Source organism: Symphodus melops, assembly GCF_947650265.1.
Source record: "Symphodus melops genome assembly, chromosome: 15".
Classification (NCBI taxonomy): Eukaryota; Metazoa; Chordata; class Actinopteri; order Labriformes; family Labridae; genus Symphodus; species Symphodus melops.
The window spans coordinates 16637141-16656889 of NC_136705.1; the positions used below are offsets into that span (position 1 = coordinate 16637141).

A 19749-nucleotide genomic window follows, 5' to 3' on the forward strand; every position below is an offset into this window, starting at 1 on the left:
TGTGTTTAGCAGAAATAAATGTGAAAAAATATTTATTTTTATTGATACATTCATATATATGTCTATATATATAGAAAAGTATATAAACCAGAAGTGCACAATGTCAAAGGCTATGATCATTGTTAACAACTGCATTTAGGGGGGAATTGACTTCATACAGGTAAAGTGGGGGAATAACACAAATCTGACAGCAGATAAAACTTGCACTACAATGCCAACATTCACCAACATTAACACATCTTCAAGGTGAGCATGTACACTGAACGCTTCAGAGGACATTTTTAATGCATATCAAATAGCACATTGTTGGCCTAAACAGGTGACATGCAAAAACACTAAAGGAGGGTTGCATTAATTGCATTTAAGCTTACTCCTTTTTTGCCGAGTCAGCACTAAAAACTGCAGTATCCACATCAACTACAGACAATGTTGTCTCATTGTAGTATTGTGTCACCAAAAAAGGGACGTGATAAAGTGCCGTATGATCTTAAAATAACTAATGTCACTAACAACACAATAATGCAGCTCTGTATCCGTGACATAAAGTGCTACATAAAATACACTTTCTACATCAGGTTTATATTAAGACGCTTCATGAATGACAAGGGATGTGTTTAAGGGACTTTAAAAAAAATGACAGTTTCTCAGCATTAAACTCAGATAGTCACCAATTTTCCATTCATTTCCTTCATCTAAAGTGCATCAACATAATGAGCATGGCATGTAACAAGACCAGAGCTGAAGGTATTCTTAACCTAATTCTCTCAGAAAAGATGGAGTCCTGTTAAGTTGGAGAAACGTCTCCCACTGTGAGAAAACTCAACTGCTCTTCGTTGAGTTCTTTTGTTTACTGAGCAGGGCCTCCAGTAGACGGAGCTTCGCTTTGAGGTTCTTGTACTGGCAGTACTCCTCCGCCATCGGGCCACGGTCCTCCTTCTGACAAGTCCTGTTAATAAACCATGGAGAGAAAACGATGCACACAAAAGGCAAAACGTTAGTAAATCCAAACAAACTGCAGCAGCTTCCATAACTGGTTGATAGTCCCTATGTTGCCTTACTCAGATAGCTTTGTACAGTGTGTATCGTTAAGAAAAAAAACCTACTGTATTACTTTGGAGGACTAACATGTACAGGACAAAAGGATGTGTACAGTTCAGAGCAAACGTCTATCTCTTAGTCTCTTTCCTGAGCTCTCTGTGCTGTATTAACGTTAAGTGAGTGTGCATTACACTGTCGTACCATGAAGATGGAATTTCTTTTGTGGATGTTTTTTGTTTTTGTTTTTGTTTTTCACAAGGAATTGTTGAAAACCAAATGTTCCAAGTTTATTAAGAGAAAAAAAAATTAAATTCTTAAGCCAAGTAGTTTGGCCTTGTTTGTCTTTTTTTTTGGATGCGTCTCTCGGTGTGTGTGTGTGCGCGTGTGACTCTCACCTGCCAGTCTGCATGTAAAAGTGGTCTTCAAACTCTCTTAGCACATGGTGAAGCCTCTTCTTCTCCAGTCGAGTCGTCCTGAGGTGATCCAGTAATTCTGGTCTGTGAAAATGAAAATTTAAGTCGTTTAATTTTCTGTTCACCAGAGATAGCTTAAATTCACAAAAAACATAACAACAAATATGCTCAAGATAAATAAATTTGAACTTTTATAAATGACCTATTTTCCTGTAAGAGCTTAACATACGTTGGACATTATACCTTTGAGCTGCTACACTCACACATATGGGCAGTACCTGGAAGCTTCATGTAGTGTTGCCATGGTGATAAACTGTGGCTGGAGATCCTTTACCTCCTCCAGTGGGGACACCAGAGGTGTTTCAGGCATTTCTAGGGAGGGAACACGCAGCAACTCATCTGAAGACAGGGGTCTGGGAGATTTCAGCCAGAGTGGCTGCTGTTTGGGGCTTCGCTGTTTGGGGTTCTCTTCATCTGAGCCCTCCTCTTCCTCCTGTTTACACACACACAGACACAGTAAAAAAAAGATCTCTAGTGTGTCATAGTTATGTTAGTTCTCTTTAAGCATGGTCTGTATGTTTTTACAGTAATAAAACAAAAGCATTAGAAACCATATCACTTTGAAAACGAGTTATTTCAAAAGAGTTATGATATCACTCCTGTGCCATTGATTGTTTTTCAAAATATTGAAATAGTTTGATGCAGCTCCTACATTTGGCCACAAGAGGGCAGTAGCAGAATTGATCTAACAGCCTCTGAGCAACATTCTCAAAGGCATTATTCAGTGTTAGATGTTTGCTCACAATGGTGGTTATGACTTTTACAGCAGCAGAGGAAAACAGCAGCTGTTTGAGAAGGCGGTATCTATCGTAGAAAGGTTTCATCAGATTCCGCTCCTGCTTGGTGCTCTGAAGAACGACAGACAGAAACAGACAGAAACTGAAACCACTTTAGGATCTGTGGCTGTATACAAAAAAAAAAAAAAAAAAGTCTAAAACAGTATGTGCACACAGGGAAACGACTGCTACTTAAATAACGTCATGAAGCCAATACACAAGACGTGAGAGGGTCTATGCAGGTCTTACTGGTCGTCCGTGCAGACTCTCAAAGTAGAGCAAACACTTCTGCAGGCTGGTCTTCTCCAAAGTCATCTGGAAATGAGACATCTCCTGCACAAGAAAACACAATTAGAAGATGATTGTCAAACATAAATGCAGGTTTTTTTTTTTTTTAAAATTTAATTCATCCATGATTTTCTCAAACACAAATTCCCCCTTCTCTCTTCAGAGAACAAGAACACAAAAACCTTTGCTCCTTAAGATTAGTGTTAAGCTGACAGCTTTCCTGCAGTACGGACCTTTATGCTGTCAGGCAGGCCGAGCTCTTGCCGTCTTTCCTTCATTCTGTTGTTTATGGTGTTGACTGTTTCCTCCACGTTTGGCTTGCTGTTAGTGGTGTTGTTGTTAAGTTGCTGCAGCTCGGTTCCTGTTAGTGCTGCCTCCCTGTGGTCTGTGTTGGTCCTACCCGTTTCAGCTGACGGGTTAAAGCCTCCCTGCTCTCTCAGGTCCCCTCCTTCAGATTGTCTCAGCTTTAGCTCTAGAAGAGGAAAGCCGTTCACAGAGTTACAGAGGCATCACATTAGTGGTTATGTGGATCAAAAATGTGGATAATGAAGTGGTTGAAAAATTGAGCACATTTTCTTGAGTGGTCTTCAGGTACATGTATTTGACTAATTCAGTTTTATGTTCGTAAATACTGAACGTCAACCACATTCATTTGACAGCTGTGGATATATCTAATTATTTGACTTTACATCAACACTCTCATAACCTCTATGATAACCTTACAACATACATCACATTATCACATTAAAGGCTGAAAAAAAGGCTCAAATATAGCACCGTGGCAAATTTCAAGTGTGCATAGTTCCACCAAGAGCTGTTTTTGTTTTTTTTTTCTCTTTCTGAATGGAACGTAATTGAATTTGAACGAAGTAATATTTCACAAAATAAAGATTAGATTATATTAGACAAAATGATTTAAGGTTTTAGGGGAAAAAATGTTCATATTCAAATGAACATGAGTCAGTTGCAGGCAGTGGAGATTCTCGAGTCGGCTGGGACCCCCGGCAACCAGGCCCTCCAACCAGCGTTCATCCCCATCATGTTTGCCTGTGTTCCGACACTTACTCCGCATCTCCTTTTTTCTCTCCTTAAGACTGATAATTCCTCTTAATGTTTCTTTGTTAAACTTTGGTTTTCAATAATGCATGCAACAAATAGGATAGCAACAAGAGCGAGTGCTGTCAGATGGTGGGACCCCCTTTGGGAGGTTTCTTTCTGTCACAGGAAAAATGTGCACATTTTTGGGCCCACTGCTTTGGTTTAAGTTCGTCGAGCTCTCAGGGGGCGAGGAGCAGTTACCGGCCTTGCCTGTAGACAAGCAGCGCCTCAGGTTGCATGAGATTTGTATGCAGAATTAGTATTTCACTTTTTTAAGAATAAGTCAGTGAGGTGGTGATACAGCTTGAAAATATCAACCAGATGGTAAATGCAAATCTTTTACCTACAAACGAGTACTTTACTGCGTAATGAACAACATCTCTGTAATCATCTATTAATGGGTTAGAGAGTGCATCTACAGTTGTGTAACTGACCTTTAAGCTGCTTGCGACTCTTGATGAGCTCCTTCATCAGTCTGGCCACCTCAGGATGAGCTGTCTTGTCATTGTGGGCCGGCTGAAAAAAAACAAACACAAAACACATCACTGACAGAACAGTGGCCAGTTTCCAAGACTGAGCGCCAGGATTCTGTTATTGTTTTTTTTTAATTATTAATATCTTCTGGTTCTGTAACAGCTTTGTTAAACGTTATTAAAAAAATGAAATGTTCCACATGAACCATTAGAGGGAGCTATTCACTCTCGCAGGATGTTTGCTGAACCCATGCTCCGCATCATTTTAGAGCTTCAGACAATGAGTACGAATCCAGCCAGGTACGCAAACTCCACCAATTGTTCGGCTGGATCTTGTTTTGACTGAGAAAAAAGACTGACACAACAACTTCAATTCCATTCATTAGAGTATGGCTGCTGTGAGCTCACCCTGTAGTGCTTCTCCTGTTCAAATTGCTCCTCAAAACACCTGATCCTCTTCCTCAGAGTGTGAATGTGTCTGTTGAGCACTGAGATCGACAGAGAACCCTCCTCTGGCTCTGTATGGACACCCCTGCGAGCCCTGGAGACAGACGAGAACACTTTTAACAACTTCATATCTTGAAATGCTGCTTAACATTCAGCGCAAACACAGGAGCAATCCACTCCAGTCTTTATCTATTACTGAGCCACTTCTCATTCACAGCCCAGTAAAATAACACTATTTCATTTTGAGGAAGCTGTGTTTGAGCTATTTTTTTTTTAGTGAGGAAATATTTTACGTACATGCGTTTGTGCTGTGAACATGGTGGAGAAGGGGCAGTATCAGGGTCAAGGTTAAAGCGCAGACTGTGACTGAGGTTTGGGCAGCGTGGAGAGGGAACAGGGCAGTCGGTCGTTGTAAAACGGGAGAGTAGCGGGCTGGTGTTTGATCCCAGTGGGCTGGGCAATGTGCCGTTGTCTGGGCTGCCGTCAGTATGAACGACAGTGGAGAGCGCAGAACCGGACTCCGGTGACTGAGGTGATGGGCTGTGTGCTGTGGGACCGAGAGGAAAGAGAACATTTCAACTTCAATCATTTCAAATTAGATTTTTTTTTCTCATTAAACTCAGTCAGTTTGAAAATGTAATTTTCTATTTTACTGAATGAAAGTGGAAAAATGTGAAAAGGAGAGGTAAGGAGGAAAAGAGGTGAGGAATAAGAAAGAACAAACAAACATCTTTGTTTCATGTAGTTTAGTGTACTGGTCAAAAACAGTCAATACCTAGCGGTTAAATCACTCGCTCCATCTCCAGAGACTGTGGTCCTCAGAGAGGGAGGCACAGATTTGACGACGACCCTCGAAACTTTGCCGCATGTCATGCCCCACTCTCTCACCCCTTCATACTCTGTCCTCCACTACAATAATGGCAAATCCCCCCCAAAAAAACTGTAAATAAAAATAAACTATCCAAAAACACCTCTGAAGCATCTTGACATCAGAATATTACATATGATCACATAGAGGTTGATCATGTAACAGGAAGCTGTACAGTGATGCAACAACATCAGCATCAGACTTTGGTTGTTCCAAAGAAAGACTCAAAGCTGGCTGTCAGGATTTATTGATCATTATCGATAAGCTCGGGAAACACCGCTGCTGCTCAGATGCTCTGAAAAAAAACTGAACTAAATGTACTCAAGCAGTTTGTATGTCTTCATATATGTCTTTTGCAGTGAGGGGTTATAGACACTATTAACAAGTAGAATCAAAAGCAGAGTCAGTAAATGATTGGTATCTTTTATATTACATTCCTCTTTTCCCTGTATGTAAAGTATTATAAAGTTTGTAAATAATGATTGTATCAGGGAATTTTTCATTGTATTACCAGACTGTAATGAGTCGTTGGCGTGTCGTTCCGGAGGTGGAGGCGATGCTGGCTGATGGAGCAGCAGCTTGTAGGTCGAACAGCTCCGCTCCTCAGGAGAAAGAAAATGTTCCCGGGCAGGTGGGTAATCCTCAGCTGGTGGGTCTGCTGGTGGCGACGGGGCTTCCATGTCAGCCTCCAGAGCTTTAAACTTGAGAGATGGGCTCTGGAAACAGAAGCAGAACATGGTTTCAGACGTAGACCCTAGTTTGAAGAAGAGGGCGTCTGAAGCTCTTCACATGCTGCTCGTCATCTCCTGATAGCCTGTTAAACCACTTCACTATCTTCAAAAGAGAGTCCAAGGATGAGGTTTGATGGTTATCAGTCCTGTTCCGCCTGAAGATGAATGAGTCCAAAAGCAGAAAACAGCTAAATAAGCAGGCTGCTTAAATAACACATAACTGAAATACGAAGACCAGACTCATCAGAAGAGCAAATCTTTGATCTTTCAAGGCTCTTGGATATACAAATATTATCAGGAGCACATGCAAGGTGCAAAAAGCGACTTTCTTCTTCTGTAGCTCTCCTCCACTCTGAGTGAAAAGAAGGTCTGCAGCCCAGGAGGCAACCAGTGAGACACAATCCCCTTTGACTCGTTTCGTTAGTGAGTCAGTATCCAAACATGCATCAGCATCCAGCGTGGGATCCCTGATGAGCAACATGCTTTAATCTCATCAGGAGCATCACTGTGATTCTCAAATCACCTAATCCGAGTGTCTATTGGTGTGGGAGGGCAGGAGACCAAAGCTTGCCACACAATCTGCAAATCCAGTTTTTTTTTTTCCCCCTTCCGACCGGCATTCCATCGCTTGACTCCACATGGATTATTCAGCATGCACTGAAGAAGAGGTGGGCGAGGGGAACGCCGCACATGTTGATTTGTATATTTGTGTGTGTGTGTGTGTGTGAGTGAATGTAAGGGAGAAAGAGGTTCAGAGGCGTTTCCACAGAAACGCTGTCAGACCGAACTAAGGAGCCAATCTGATGAAGCTGCAAGGCTCAAAGAGCCATGCAGCCGCTTGCTTTAGCATGAGCGGCTTTCTATGTGGATGTGAATTCAGAGTGATTAAATAGGATTTGTGATTGAATAATAGAAAATGATTCTGGGCTTTTCAAAAGCAACAGCTGAAAAGGTCTACGCTCCTCCATTCTCAACCTCCTTGGCAGTCCATTCATAAAAAAAATAAATAAAAAAAAGCAGTTCTTAGTGCGTCACACTGAGGAGGAGGAGAAGGGGGTGGGGGGTGATATAACTGAAGCGAAAAAAAAACCACAGGCAAGACAGCTCACACCGACAACTACACACACAGGTGTGTGTTAAAAGACACGTACACCAACACACGCTATCGCTGGAGGTATCTGTGCTCCTGTTGTCATAGATACCCTCGTCATAAAGAAAGGGTTCATTTGTGTGTCTAAATAGGCTCTGGGGAAGGTGAGCTTACGTCACAGCTGGTGTTAATGCCTCTGCAATCATTGTGTCTGTCAGGAGAACGGCTACAGCCTCCTCCTTCTCCTCGTCCTGTTCCACCCTGTAGAAACAGACAGCACATGCACTGAGCAGGTGTCAGTCCTTAAACCCATGAACTGACTGAGATTAGTATGAGAAAAGAAGCACTTATCAACAGACACAAAACGATGCAGGTATGTACAAAATGACGAATCTAAAGTTAAAGGAAGATAATGAATTCATTTTATCATACCAACAGACCCAGCTAGTCCTCAAATCATCAGATAAAACGAGCCAGTCAACAGCTCAAGACTCAACTAGTACACCTTGTTTGGAAAATAAAAAGCTGACTTTATTCACATGGAAGCGCTTCTTCTCTGAGGCAGGAAGCTCAAATGATGTTGCGATGTTCTACTGCTGTGTTAGAGGTTGTTAGATTAAGGGCTTCAGACCATCTTTGTCAATTTACAGCTACTTGATCAGCAACTTAAAAAAAAACAATAAACGATGAAATCTTGAGGGATACATGTTCATATTTCAGGGGGCAGCAACATATTTAATAATCCATTACAGGAAAATGGCCCCTGTGTGAATAATATGTAAGGCTGACACAATACTATGTTTTAAACTTCGATGCAATACGTATTTTAAATTACTAGTATTAAAGTACAAAAGTATTCCATCTCAAATATCACTCATGATCTAGATGAACCTTTTAACTCTGGCAGCTTTGTTGTTGTTTGTTTACTTTGGTACTTTTATGCTATTAAAATATCAAAGATTGTATTTCAAAACACATGCTGTCATAAAGTATTGCACATCTTGACAACCTTAATATGGTGATTGGTGAAAGTTCAGGAACAACAGTCAAACACGTTCCTCTTTTCTTCTGCCTGTGCTAAAAAATAAACCAACTTCACATTTTGATGCTATAATGTGAGATTGTAGGTCAGCTGACTAAAATGTGAGGCTGTCTCTCTGTTGGTCACATTGTGCATTACATTTTGCTAACTTGCAGGCCGAAGGCTACAACTCTTAGTCCGGTTGTGACAAAGCGCTCCTCACAAGTTCAAAATAAAACAGGAGCCAGTAGATCTTATTTGGAGGTTGCAGCCATGTGGCGCCGAAAAGTGTTTTTACCTTTGATTCTGAAACAGTGGATTTGTCTTCTGGTTTGTTCTCCCCACAGCACAACATGCTGTAAAACAATATTCCGTTAACAACAGCCGACTGTAAGACATTAATCACATGAAATAGAAGGAAAAAAATATACAGCATCAACACTGTTTCTCCACCTTGTTCCCAGTCCATGTGACTTTAGTGCACGTTGTTCTGTCTGTAGATCTAAGGCCGGACAATCATCTTGCACTGCTTTTAAGGTTATGGCTTATTCCTGTGTGACATTAATGAGGCCTAACTGAGATGACCTATCGTGTGGCTCTGTGGAAGCAGCGCAAACAAAAAAGTCAGCGTGCCACCATGCTACTTTGGCCGAATGAGGCTATTGAGCCCCTGTGGCAAGTCAGTGCTATTTGAACTGGAATCATATCAAAAACATGACTGTGAGCGGCACTCTGCTCTGATAACCTACTTACCAACTGACTGCGGGGATGAGAGACGAGCTGAACTGAGAGGAACCAAGCAGGAGTGGGAGGGGGGGGGGGGGGAATGACTGTAGCGTTCATATGAGTCACTTAATACTCTATTTAGTACTCTTTAAGTGCTCCAAAATGACTAACACAGCATTTTTTTTTATTGTTATTCTCTCGGACTTGAGGCTATGTTTGAATCTAAAGTGAGAGAAAATGACCCAAAAAGTTTAATTTCAATTTTTTGTGAGAGCTAAATTTCAAACTATGAGCTGTTGTCTCACCAATGAACACGTTTTCTGCTACACACCGTGCAGCTTATGAAAAAAAAAGAGGAAAAGACAACTGCAACAAAATGTCATCTTGTGTAGTCTTCAGGCAGAAATCTTCTTCCCACCTGTCTTTGTGTTCACTCGGAGCTTGGTTAATGCTTTGTGATTCATTCGCTAGGATGCAGCAGTCTGAGGACGATGATGTTTGCTCTGCATCTGATGAGGCCTGTGAAAAAAAAAAATACAATCCCATCATGAAATCCAGGATTAATTCTCAGCTTTACACATTTAAGTGTTATTGCGCTTCGTATGCACTTTGCAGCACATGCAGCTCATTGTTTGATGTACTGTGATAAAGATGTCCAGCACTAAATGGACTACAGAGAAACAAACAAAAAAACATGATATGAAGAGAGGAAATAGCCAATGCACACTCTTGAACAGATATTGATGATCTTTGAGGCTGGTGTCCTTACATCCTCTAACTCATCTACTTCTTTCTTTTCCTCCTTTGGTTCGGACGAGCTTTGTGGCATCTTGCAATGAGAGACGGTTCTGTTGATTAAAAAAGAAAAACATAAGTATGTAGAGATGGTTCATGCCCATAGATGTTGTACTGAAGAAAAACATTTTATGGTGCAGGGTTTCAAAAAGCCATGAGGAGGAAGAAGAAAAGGTCTTCTCAAAAAATCATATGTCGAGGCATGACACTGCTGTCACCTTCAGACCCTTTAAGTTGGACCATTGTCTTTATGTGATATGAAAGTAAAAGACAAAACAGATGAAATGCTCACCCTCGTGTGGTACGATTCACCCCCTGTAGCTCTCCCTGAATGTTTGGGGACGGTGTGCTCTGGTGTAGGCGTTGCCCTGGCCTGCTGAGCACACAGCCTGTAACCTTACTTTCTCTGCTCTCCTCCACAGCCTCCTCCTGGTCTGGAATCAGCTTCTGAATGTCAGCCCTGACGTCAAAGCTGGTTTCGCAAGCCTGTTCCAGTGTGTCAGGACTACAAGGAGAGGAGACAGAGAGCATGAGACAGAGAGAGAGAGCTGCACACTCAGGAGGAGAAGAGCAGGACAGCAAATACTACAAATACTAGTATAAATAAGGAGGCATCCTTTCCTTTAGTAGTAGTAAGTTGTTTGTCAACAGACTGAAATGAAAACTGATGCTCCTACATGGTAGACAAAGAATGATTATTTCTGTATATTCAATTTGAATGTAACTGCGGGACACTGTTGGTAGGTGTCACATGAGTAGACTAACAGCAAGCAGATGAAACCGACTTTTTTTTAATTTTCATGGCAAATTATTAAAAGATTTGGGATACACTGAACTGTAAAAAGACAGCAGGATAAGTTCACGTTACGATGTAATGGGTTGTCTTTCCAGAGGGGGGGCGCCAAAATCAACACAAACCAATAGTTCCCCACATGAGCTTTAAGGTTCTAGCTCTTAAATTTCATTCTTAATGGGGGGGGAAATGATCTGATATCCAAAAGTTTCTTCAAGAAGAACAAAAGGAACAAGATTCATAAGATCTAGTGTTTCAAATTAAATGTGCAAAACAGGAGTTTCATCAGAGAGAAAAATACAAATGACAATACTATTCATTTTTATCTAGAAATGTAAACAAATAGCTGTTGAGAGGATGGAGACTGGCTATAAAAAGACAAAAAGAGTTAGAGAGCAAAGAAGACCATCACGTGTAAGAAGATATAACACATACTTGTGTTACTTCCAACAGGATAAGAGGAACACTAAAGGCAAACGATCAAAACAAGAAACTCAAATATATCCATTTATGTTAGTAGGAAAAAAAGTATGTGTAAACATAAACTTCACAACAGCTACATTTCGTATCAGTCATTCAGCAGAGGTCGTCTTATTGTCCATGCTTCACTGTGACACGTCTCATGAAGCCCTCAGCTGCTCCCAGTAAAAAAAAACAAACACAACAGATCTGCTGTGACAAGAACCAAAAAAAGGCCATCAGTCACGTTGATGCTTAAAGCGGTGGATGACTCCAGAGCTGTAACCGAGCTACAGCAGAGGGGGCAGTCCAGTCAAAACACCAATGATAGCTGCTTCTTCTACTGGTCAAAGAGTGAGTTCAGAAAACAACGTAACGAACGGACACAGCTTTATGAACGTGAACGAACGTGTTCAGCTTCAACATGCTTTGTCTCTAACATCCTTCATCTTTAACTGAGCAAATTTAGGAAGACAAAAACTGGATAACTTTGAGAGACAGACAAAAGTGAAGACAAATGAGACGGTCAGTCGCAAGATGAGGCCCTGCTCTTTAAAGCACAAATATACATGTCTGAGACTACAGCATGCCAAGAACATTCAGGAATAACTGTTTGCAGTATGCTCCCCTGAATCGGATCTTTCTGCGCATTATCTCACTCACTTGTGAAGGACTGTGGAGCCATGGTTGTTGCCACTGATGCTGAAGCAGATGGAGCAAGAAAACATCCTTTGCAAGAACGTCCTTAACCTCACAACAGCCTAACATAACATGTGGAAGAGAGCAGCCAAAGACAGAGAGGAAAGAGAGCGCAGATGTTGAGTACTTGATGGTCAACAACACGAGTGACTCCCGGAGGCAGAGAGCTGACCCACCCCCTTCAATTACTGGTACACACAAACTCACACACACACACACACACACACACACACACACACACACACACAGATTTTAACTCACTGAAAGCAGCAGTTCCTTTTTTCTTTTTTTTTTTTGCTCAACAATGTCAGTTATGGTTCTGTTATAAAGGGCAAAGTAGGTCACAGAGGCTGAGACAGACACACACACGTCACAGCAGCACACACACACTGACAAACAATGGCGGCACACAGCTGCACACCACTGTACAATCAGCTGCACAGACCTTAAAAATGATGTCCACATTAAGAACGTTACTCATGCGTTTACAAACTTTATCATGAACACTTGATCTAAAAAAAAAACAGCTAACCATGGGAACACGTGTAATTGTCTCTTTGAGTTAACTAAGAGGAAAATGTTTTTCTCTATGAGTTTATATATGTGTGATAATCTTGTGCCACAGACAAGAGAATGAAAATAGACATATTTCTTTCAAACCCATTCAAGACTAATAATAGATGACTCAAGATGGTCTGTGGTGTTCGTAGAAAGCACAGCCTCAGGACGCCGGTAGCCTAGCAGTTAGCACGCGTGCCCATTGTACAGAGGGCTAAGCCCTTTGGAGCAGGCGGCCCAGGTTTCTGACTCTACCCACTGTCCCATCTCTCAAACAAAAGCCTAAAAAGCCCTGAAAGAAACCTTTAAAAGAAACAAAAAAACAATCAGACAAACACAGCCTCCAGGTGATTACTAGGAGTCTGACACGCAGAAGCCCCTCCGAAAAAAAGATTACTTAATAAACCAATTCAGACTTTTTCCCCGATCATTTAGCAAAGGCATCATGAGAAATGTGGTTTCTTAAGTAGAGAGGAAAGCTTTGTTACAGAGACTGGTTTAGACTGATTTATTTTCATTCAACCACAAAATGTTCTTTTTACATGGTGCTAGATGAAAAATGATGAATACTTCTTTCTCTTATGAGTGCTTCAATAACAAACGCTTGGTGAGGCAATGACAGGTCCACAGGTCTGTTGACAGGTGTTTTTTTTTTTCTCAAAATGTGCTCAAATAAACACTTTTAAAAGAATATATAACACAAAAGAAAATACTTGGACTGACTTAGGAGAGTTATACTAAATAGTATACTCTCCACACGGTCCACAGCACATGCTGTCATTCCTCCATCTATTCATAGAATACACTCTGAAGTTGAAAAGTTTAAAATTGAAATGATTGTAAACATAACCAGCCCGTCTGAGTGCCTTATATGGTCATGTTAATGCCACTTCAACATTGAAAAGGTCTTGTTTCCATGAAAGGAAAAATTATCATTCTATCAGACCCTAATCATGCGCCCCTCTGTCTTTATAGGTCTAAAAAAATTGCTCATCAGTTGGAGTATTTAATTTGTTTGGAATCTTTTATTTCTCCTTCATGTGAAGGGGGGGGGGGGGGGGGGGCTCATACAAACACTCTGCACGTGTCATGCCACCTGTCAGACATTTAATACTAAATCTTCTGATGGCTTGTCTTAAACTGGCACATGTGAGTTATCACGATCAAGATCACAGTTATGCTTTAACACACAGAGGTAACAGCTCCAAAAATAATCAGGGAGTGCACGTGTATGCCACGTCGCATGCTGACAAGGGGCGGTCCCAAATAGAAAATACATTGATGTAATTGAATGTCTGCAGTGGTGCTTTGCAGCAACCCACATTCACACTTTAAAAATAGAAAACATCTCTGCAGCCTACAGATTCCGAGAAGGAGAAGTTCCCCAAAAGCAGATGGCTGTCAGTATGTACATTCTGTCTGGGGAACTCATTTACCCCTGATCCATTTATTTACTTCTTCATGCTGCCAATAAAAAAAAAAGAAGAAGCTATTTTTATGTGTTATTCGACTGAAGTGCCAGTCAGCAGTCAAGCTTGACAAACAACTCCAAAACAGCAACAATGTGTTGTGATTAGTTCCCCTGTTGGAAGCAAAATGAGTGAAATGTTTAACACCCATACACAGCTTAGAGAACAAGTGGGAGTGTCTGCTAATCATAAAACAAAGCGACACGGAGAGCCGTCTCTGTGACGCTCACGAGCAAAACAACCTCAAGAGGTTGGCCTTAATTTCCTACGAGTGACGTCTCGGCCTTATCGACTGCACCACAGTTATCTTGACAACTAAGCAAAGGATGCTGAGTACAGAGAGAGGTGCTGCAGGGAACATTGGCAGGTGCTAATTATTCCCCACCGCTAATACAAGAGGAGATCATGTAATTGAAACCATTCAATCACATGATAGTTCACAGATGTATATCTCGTGCCATGATTCTGAATTCTCCTGCCTGCTCGGACTTGTCTTCTTTTCTTTAGCCTTCTTGTTTTTGTTTTCATCATCATGTTTTATTGACTCTGCAGCAGCTTGACATTGTTTTAAATTAACATGCATTACATATAAAATGAGTTATTTAGAAACTCATGCATGGTAATAAGAAATGACGGTCTGACAATCTATTTGGTGCAGATTCAAAGTTAGTCATCGTAGCAGGATGAGCGTACCTGTTCAGTTGAGGTGGAATCCTGTCGTCATTAAAAACGTTGGTTGCTGAAACTGAGGTGGTTTCTTCTTCCAACCTTCCCGGACTACTCGTCTCTGAGTGGCAGCTGCTGGGTCGGACCTACCGAGGACAATGAGACTGAGTACACACACACACACACATACACACACTACTATTACGTAATAACAAAAGCCCCCAAACACAGTTTCATTATATGCTATTCATTTGACCAGGTGTTCAATGTTTACTATATTTTAGTATTTCTAGCTATCCCAGGGTCCCAAGCTGTTGTTGCTTGGGACCCTGTAGCTGTACAGGTGTAATCGTGCTAAATAAGGGAACTCCAGCCTCCTCCTGATCAAATAATTCCATCCTTAATTTGTATCAATTCTTCTGAAAGCCTTCAACTGCACATGTAAAAAAAAAAAACATAAATATTGAAGGCATTTGTGAATGAAATGCTTTTAAGTGGAGTCTTAAAGTTCAACACCTTGTATAACTTTGCAAAAGATATCTGATGTTAGTATGTGTAATGATAGCAGCACTTACAGCATGTAGTTTGCTGTGTAGCACTGAACATGAATCATTTCTGTTCGTTTTAAAGGCAAGTATAAAAACAAAGGATCACCTCAAAGTGAGAAAGGGCAGAGAGACTAGGAGGAGGAGGAGGTGACGAGGACGTGATGGAGGTGGCTCCTATGTCCTGGACTGGGGGTGGAAGGAGAATCTGTTGGTGCCTCAGAAGATGAAGCAGTAGAGCGTTACAGACGCTCTGCTCCTCCAGCATCCTGGGCCCTGCAGGAACACTGCACAGAGGAGAGACACAACGTCACATGAACCATGTACTCACAGAGGGCAGTAAAAAAGAAAACAGAAAAGGGGGCCCTCTAGTGGACCGTTATTTGCAGTACTGGGATGAACTTGGTAGACTAATTAAAGTGAATCTCTTGGCGATATATTCCAAAATAGACCAGAATAAACATCACGGGAATGAGCGCTTCAAAGGCTAACGTTTACTTTTTTGCAGACATGTTTACAACCTGTTCGACACGGATGTCATCACAGCCCTGTCCAAAGTCTTTTTCCTTCGTTGACCTGGGTTAAGCCTTAGTTGTTAAAATGCCACGCTGTTGTTGACAACATTCATTCTGTTTATATTTATTAAAAAAAGTTAAATATAGCAAACACCCGGAGAACAGTATGTAAAAACATTGAGTATAAATAGATGTATGTTTCCAGCCGGAGTGACAGGAGAGGAGCAGGCGGTCATATTACATAACAGACTCCTGTTAGAGCAACAGGCTGTTTAGATGAGGCTCCGATAACAAGCATGGATGAAGAGGGAGCGTCCCAAAGAAGCTGTCACACATGCTGCATGCTGTGACCACGTGCTAGCTGTTTGTCATTAGCAAATAAATAGATTATTAAAATGACAGCAATATGACGTGAATCTCGTTTCTCTTTATATTCAGGTCCTCGTAATAACAATTAAGAACATATGTCCTGATAAGGTCAAATGATTTGTCCATAAGATTATAAAACTGGGAAACAGAGATACAGGCTTAAATCCAACCTGTTCCTTTTCTATTCATCATTCACTACCAAAAAAAAAAAAAAAAAAAACCTCAAAAGGGTTCGTTTAACATCAGTGCATCAACGTGAGCACTCTTCATCCACTAGACTAATCACACATGACATTGGTGTTTATATGAATGTGTAGTATTGTATGTAATATTCTTCATAAAGCAGCAAAAATGCAGTGTATAAATTAGTCACGTTTCAATTAGGGGCTTACAATAAAGCACTAACACACTCTGCACTCTTCAGCCCTTTTACCCCACACACGACTTTTTCCAAATCTCTGTGACTAACTCCACTTCCTGTTCTCTGACTCGTCTCTTCCCTTATAACTACCAGACAGATTTCCAACATTTTTTAGGCGTGAGTAACATCACACTCCACTGACACTGACATTAACTTCTGGGAGGAAACTGGGATGACAGAGATGACTGGGAAATCAAAGGACGGGACAAGAGTTAGAAGTGTGCTGACCAAATATAGGAAGTCCTTTCCAAACTGGGAGAGGCTAAAGAACACCAGAATAATTGTAGGTGCGTCTCCCTGGGGATAGTGGTTGTTTACAGTGATGGCTGAGTTCTATAAACAGGAAATGAGAAGTAATGAACAGAATCCTGGTGACATCCATTCACCTATTACATTTATTGTCTGTCCACTATCAAAACCTAGGGCTGGGCGATATGGCCTAAAAATTAAATCTCAAAATTCTTGTAAAAGCGAATAAATAAATATATACTGTATGTATAAATATTTTATCAATACAGTTAAAAAGAAATATCTGAGATCCCTTTGATGATTAATAAAGTTGCCTGACTTTATCTTTTGAGGCTAAAATCCGAGCTGTAAAAGTGTCTTTACAAGTGCACGGTGCAGTTTCAGAGTAGAGAATTCCATAGTTTTAATGTAGTTACAGTATACTGTATTAATAGCACAGTGCTCTTAGGGAGGACACAGTTTGTCATTTAAAGTTTGTGTGAAGGAAACGTTCGCACCCTGGTTTGTTTGCCTGAGCTAAAATCATTCTTATACTTCCAAACTAGCTGTGAATACGAACGCTGTTTATGTTTGCACAGCAGAACAATCTCTGTGTCTTTAACAGTTATATAGTCATGAAACGTTCTGGAAGAACCTCTCGTATCAGTACAGGTCTGGAAGGGATGGGTGTTTGGAATTGATAAGAAAAGTATCTTACTGGAATATACAAGGTCCAAAGATGGTTGCCAGATTTTCCACAGGCATGTGATTTGATTCGCTGTGAGCTGCCACTTTGCACAAGAAGTGGATGAGGTAAGATAAAACAAAGAGGTGGTCGTCTGGGAGGTGGTACAGACTTTCTCTCAGGGACTGGTTCACATCTGCTGCATCTGCATTACCTAAACATAAGCAAAAACATCCAAACCTGACTTTAAGACATCAGCTTCAATCATTAGTTACGGTATACACAGTATAAATAATACAACAAATGTGCACGTTTAGCTATGAACCTTAAATTGCTTCACGTTCATAGGTAAGAAATTCTTGAGGACACACACTTGCAGCGTCGTTGGAAAGCGATATTGCATACAGAGTACTTCTGCTGAATTTGTTAGGGATTAAATTGCTCGCCAAGGCACGCTCAGCAAGCAGACACCTGCCAACATCAAGCCTGACACTTTCCAGAATCTGCCACTCACTTTTTTGTCAAAACATCAATGCTTTTACTCTAGCTCTCAAATAGGGTAGAGAAAAAGCACAAATCTTAAGAACGCCAGTAACAGCATTAATTTAATTCCGTCTCCGATTATAACATGGCAAAGCAGATTCCACTTGATTTTAACATTGCCTGTCTAAAAATAAATTCCTAGTACCGGTGAGTGTCTGAACCAGTTGTTTGCGCTGTGCTTCTGGTACTATTGGGGTTGGCAGCTCCCTGAAGAAGAGCTTCAGGAGTGAGGCCACAGTGAGGACGTCTTGCTCATGCTCCAGGTCCACCGTCTCCCCCCGGTCCCACAGCTCCCTCATCTGCCTGGTACGCACCGCTGAGCCACACAGACGGAACAGACCTCTGTGGTGCATGCCTGTGTTATGGAAACACGTTAATAAAGTCACAACACAAGCTAGTCAGGTTTTTTTTTTTTATTATTATTTACAAACATTCAGAAAGAGAGAGTCGGAGAAAGAATAAAGAAAAAGTGAGACCTAAGAAGGGAAACACATGATAATAGAAAGAGAAGCCCATAGGAAGCAAGGATGTGCATCACTTACCATTCTTATCCAGGAACTTGACCATGTCTCTTAACACAAAAGGTATTCCACAGATCATCTGCCCTTCCTCTCTCAGCGTTTCCAAGGCAACACCAAACACACACCTGGAAACAGCTGGCTCCGGGCCGACCTTAGCACTGGGCCTGAGGATTCTCACTGAACATTGGTCACTCTGCATAGAAAGAGAATATGCAACTGAATTAAACAAACAGTTCATTTACCAGTCAAATTCATGAGGGAGCCGGGGAGATAAGTGGGTTTACCATCTCAAATACTCCTTCAGTGGAGCATGTATGTAGAGTCGCCTACTTCATTACTACTACTGCTATTATTATTATTATTATTATTATTATTATTATTATTATTATTGTTATTAAGGGTTCCATAATCTGAAACTTTACTATGTTAACACAAAACTTTGCACAGTCAGCCAGGACATAGTGTTCTAATCTGTGATAAAATATCACCCCCAGTGATTATGAAGTGTAGACAAGTTAATATGAAATGGGTCCGATCTGCCCGAGCACAGAAAGCAGAGTTGGTAGGACTATAACACCAGAGGGGAAAAAAAGAAAAAGTTAGCAACCATCGGCTAACCACAGATTCACTTACACAGAGTGAAGCACTAGCTCCCATGTTTCAGCTCAGAGGACCGAGTAGGGGCTCTCCATTTTTAACTTTTTTATCCATGATGCGCCTCTCTCAGAAACTATCGGAAAGTCCGACACACGACCTGGAACACCCGCCATTGTCACCGCATTTTAATATGCGCGCTCACACAAGGACAAAACATAATGCTGTTAAAAAAAATGGATGAAAGTTAGCTTTCTTGCCTCCGTGAACCGTTAGCTCCCCAGGAAGTTTGTTTATGTTGTTGGTCACGTGACACACTTGTAACCATAGTGATGCGTCTTAGGCGCATGCTTAGGCGGCGCGAGAGCTATGCGCGAGAAGCAGACGGGCTCGGACGCTTTTCAAGAAACTTACCGTAATTCATGGTACAAACAAGTCAACCAGATTTTACAACATAAAGGTCGTTTCAGAGAAAATGATTTTGTCAGAGGATTTAAGGTGTGAGGGTGTCTGGAAGTTTATCTTTAAATTAGATTGTTAAATAAAGAATTCGAAGGTAAATTATTCGAAAATCTCTTTTGAAAATTTTACGAAGATTGAAAGTAAGTTAATGAGATCGTCTGTTCGTCATTGTTTTAGAAGTTGGGTTTTTTAAAACAATAATCATGTTCATTAAGTACAGTATAGTATTTTTAAAAGATCTAACATTGTCACATTTACACGTACAATGAACATGTTCAATGATGGTTACTACAATTTAAATAATGGGTAAATGGGTAGCATCGAATACTCTAAGAAGAGCTAAGTGGGTGAAAAATCAGCTTCAAATATTTGTTTCTGTTTTCATTAGGGCTTTTCCA

At 41.0% G+C, this 19749-nt stretch overlaps 1 protein-coding gene across 1 annotated transcript; it reads right to left on the reverse strand.

Moving 5' to 3' along the window:
- Nucleotides 1-15: 15 nt before the first annotated feature.
- On the reverse strand, nt 16-19195 carry LOC306835602 (protein FAM13A-like). The gene is made up of 21 exons (XM_079362245.1): nt 18929-19195; nt 18317-18488; nt 17920-18129; nt 17265-17445; nt 15123-15300; nt 14496-14614; nt 10117-10329; nt 9799-9877; nt 9448-9548; nt 8602-8659; nt 7457-7543; nt 5973-6177; nt 4891-5140; nt 4555-4687; nt 4108-4189; nt 2809-3047; nt 2537-2620; nt 2255-2359; nt 1730-1944; nt 1434-1535; nt 16-946 (listed from the first exon to the last, which is right to left on the reverse strand). The coding sequence occupies exons 1-21, from the start codon at nt 18950-18952 to the stop codon at nt 820-822; spliced, it is 2964 nt and encodes a 987-aa protein (XP_079218371.1). The 5' UTR covers nt 18953-19195; the 3' UTR covers nt 16-819.
- Between the last annotated feature and the right edge of the window lie 554 nt (nt 19196-19749).

Coding starts and splice junctions, on each gene's coding strand:
- LOC306835602 (XM_079362245.1), bottom strand. CDS start 18,952: ATGGGAGCTAGTGCTTCACTCTGT. Junction 9,549..9,798: donor AAGTAGATGAGTTAGAGGAT/GTAAGGACACCA, acceptor TTTTTTTCACAG/GCCTCATCAGATGCAGAGCA. Junction 1,536..1,729: donor ACACTACATGAAGCTTCCAG/GTACTGCCCATA, acceptor TCATTTTCACAG/ACCAGAATTACTGGATCACC.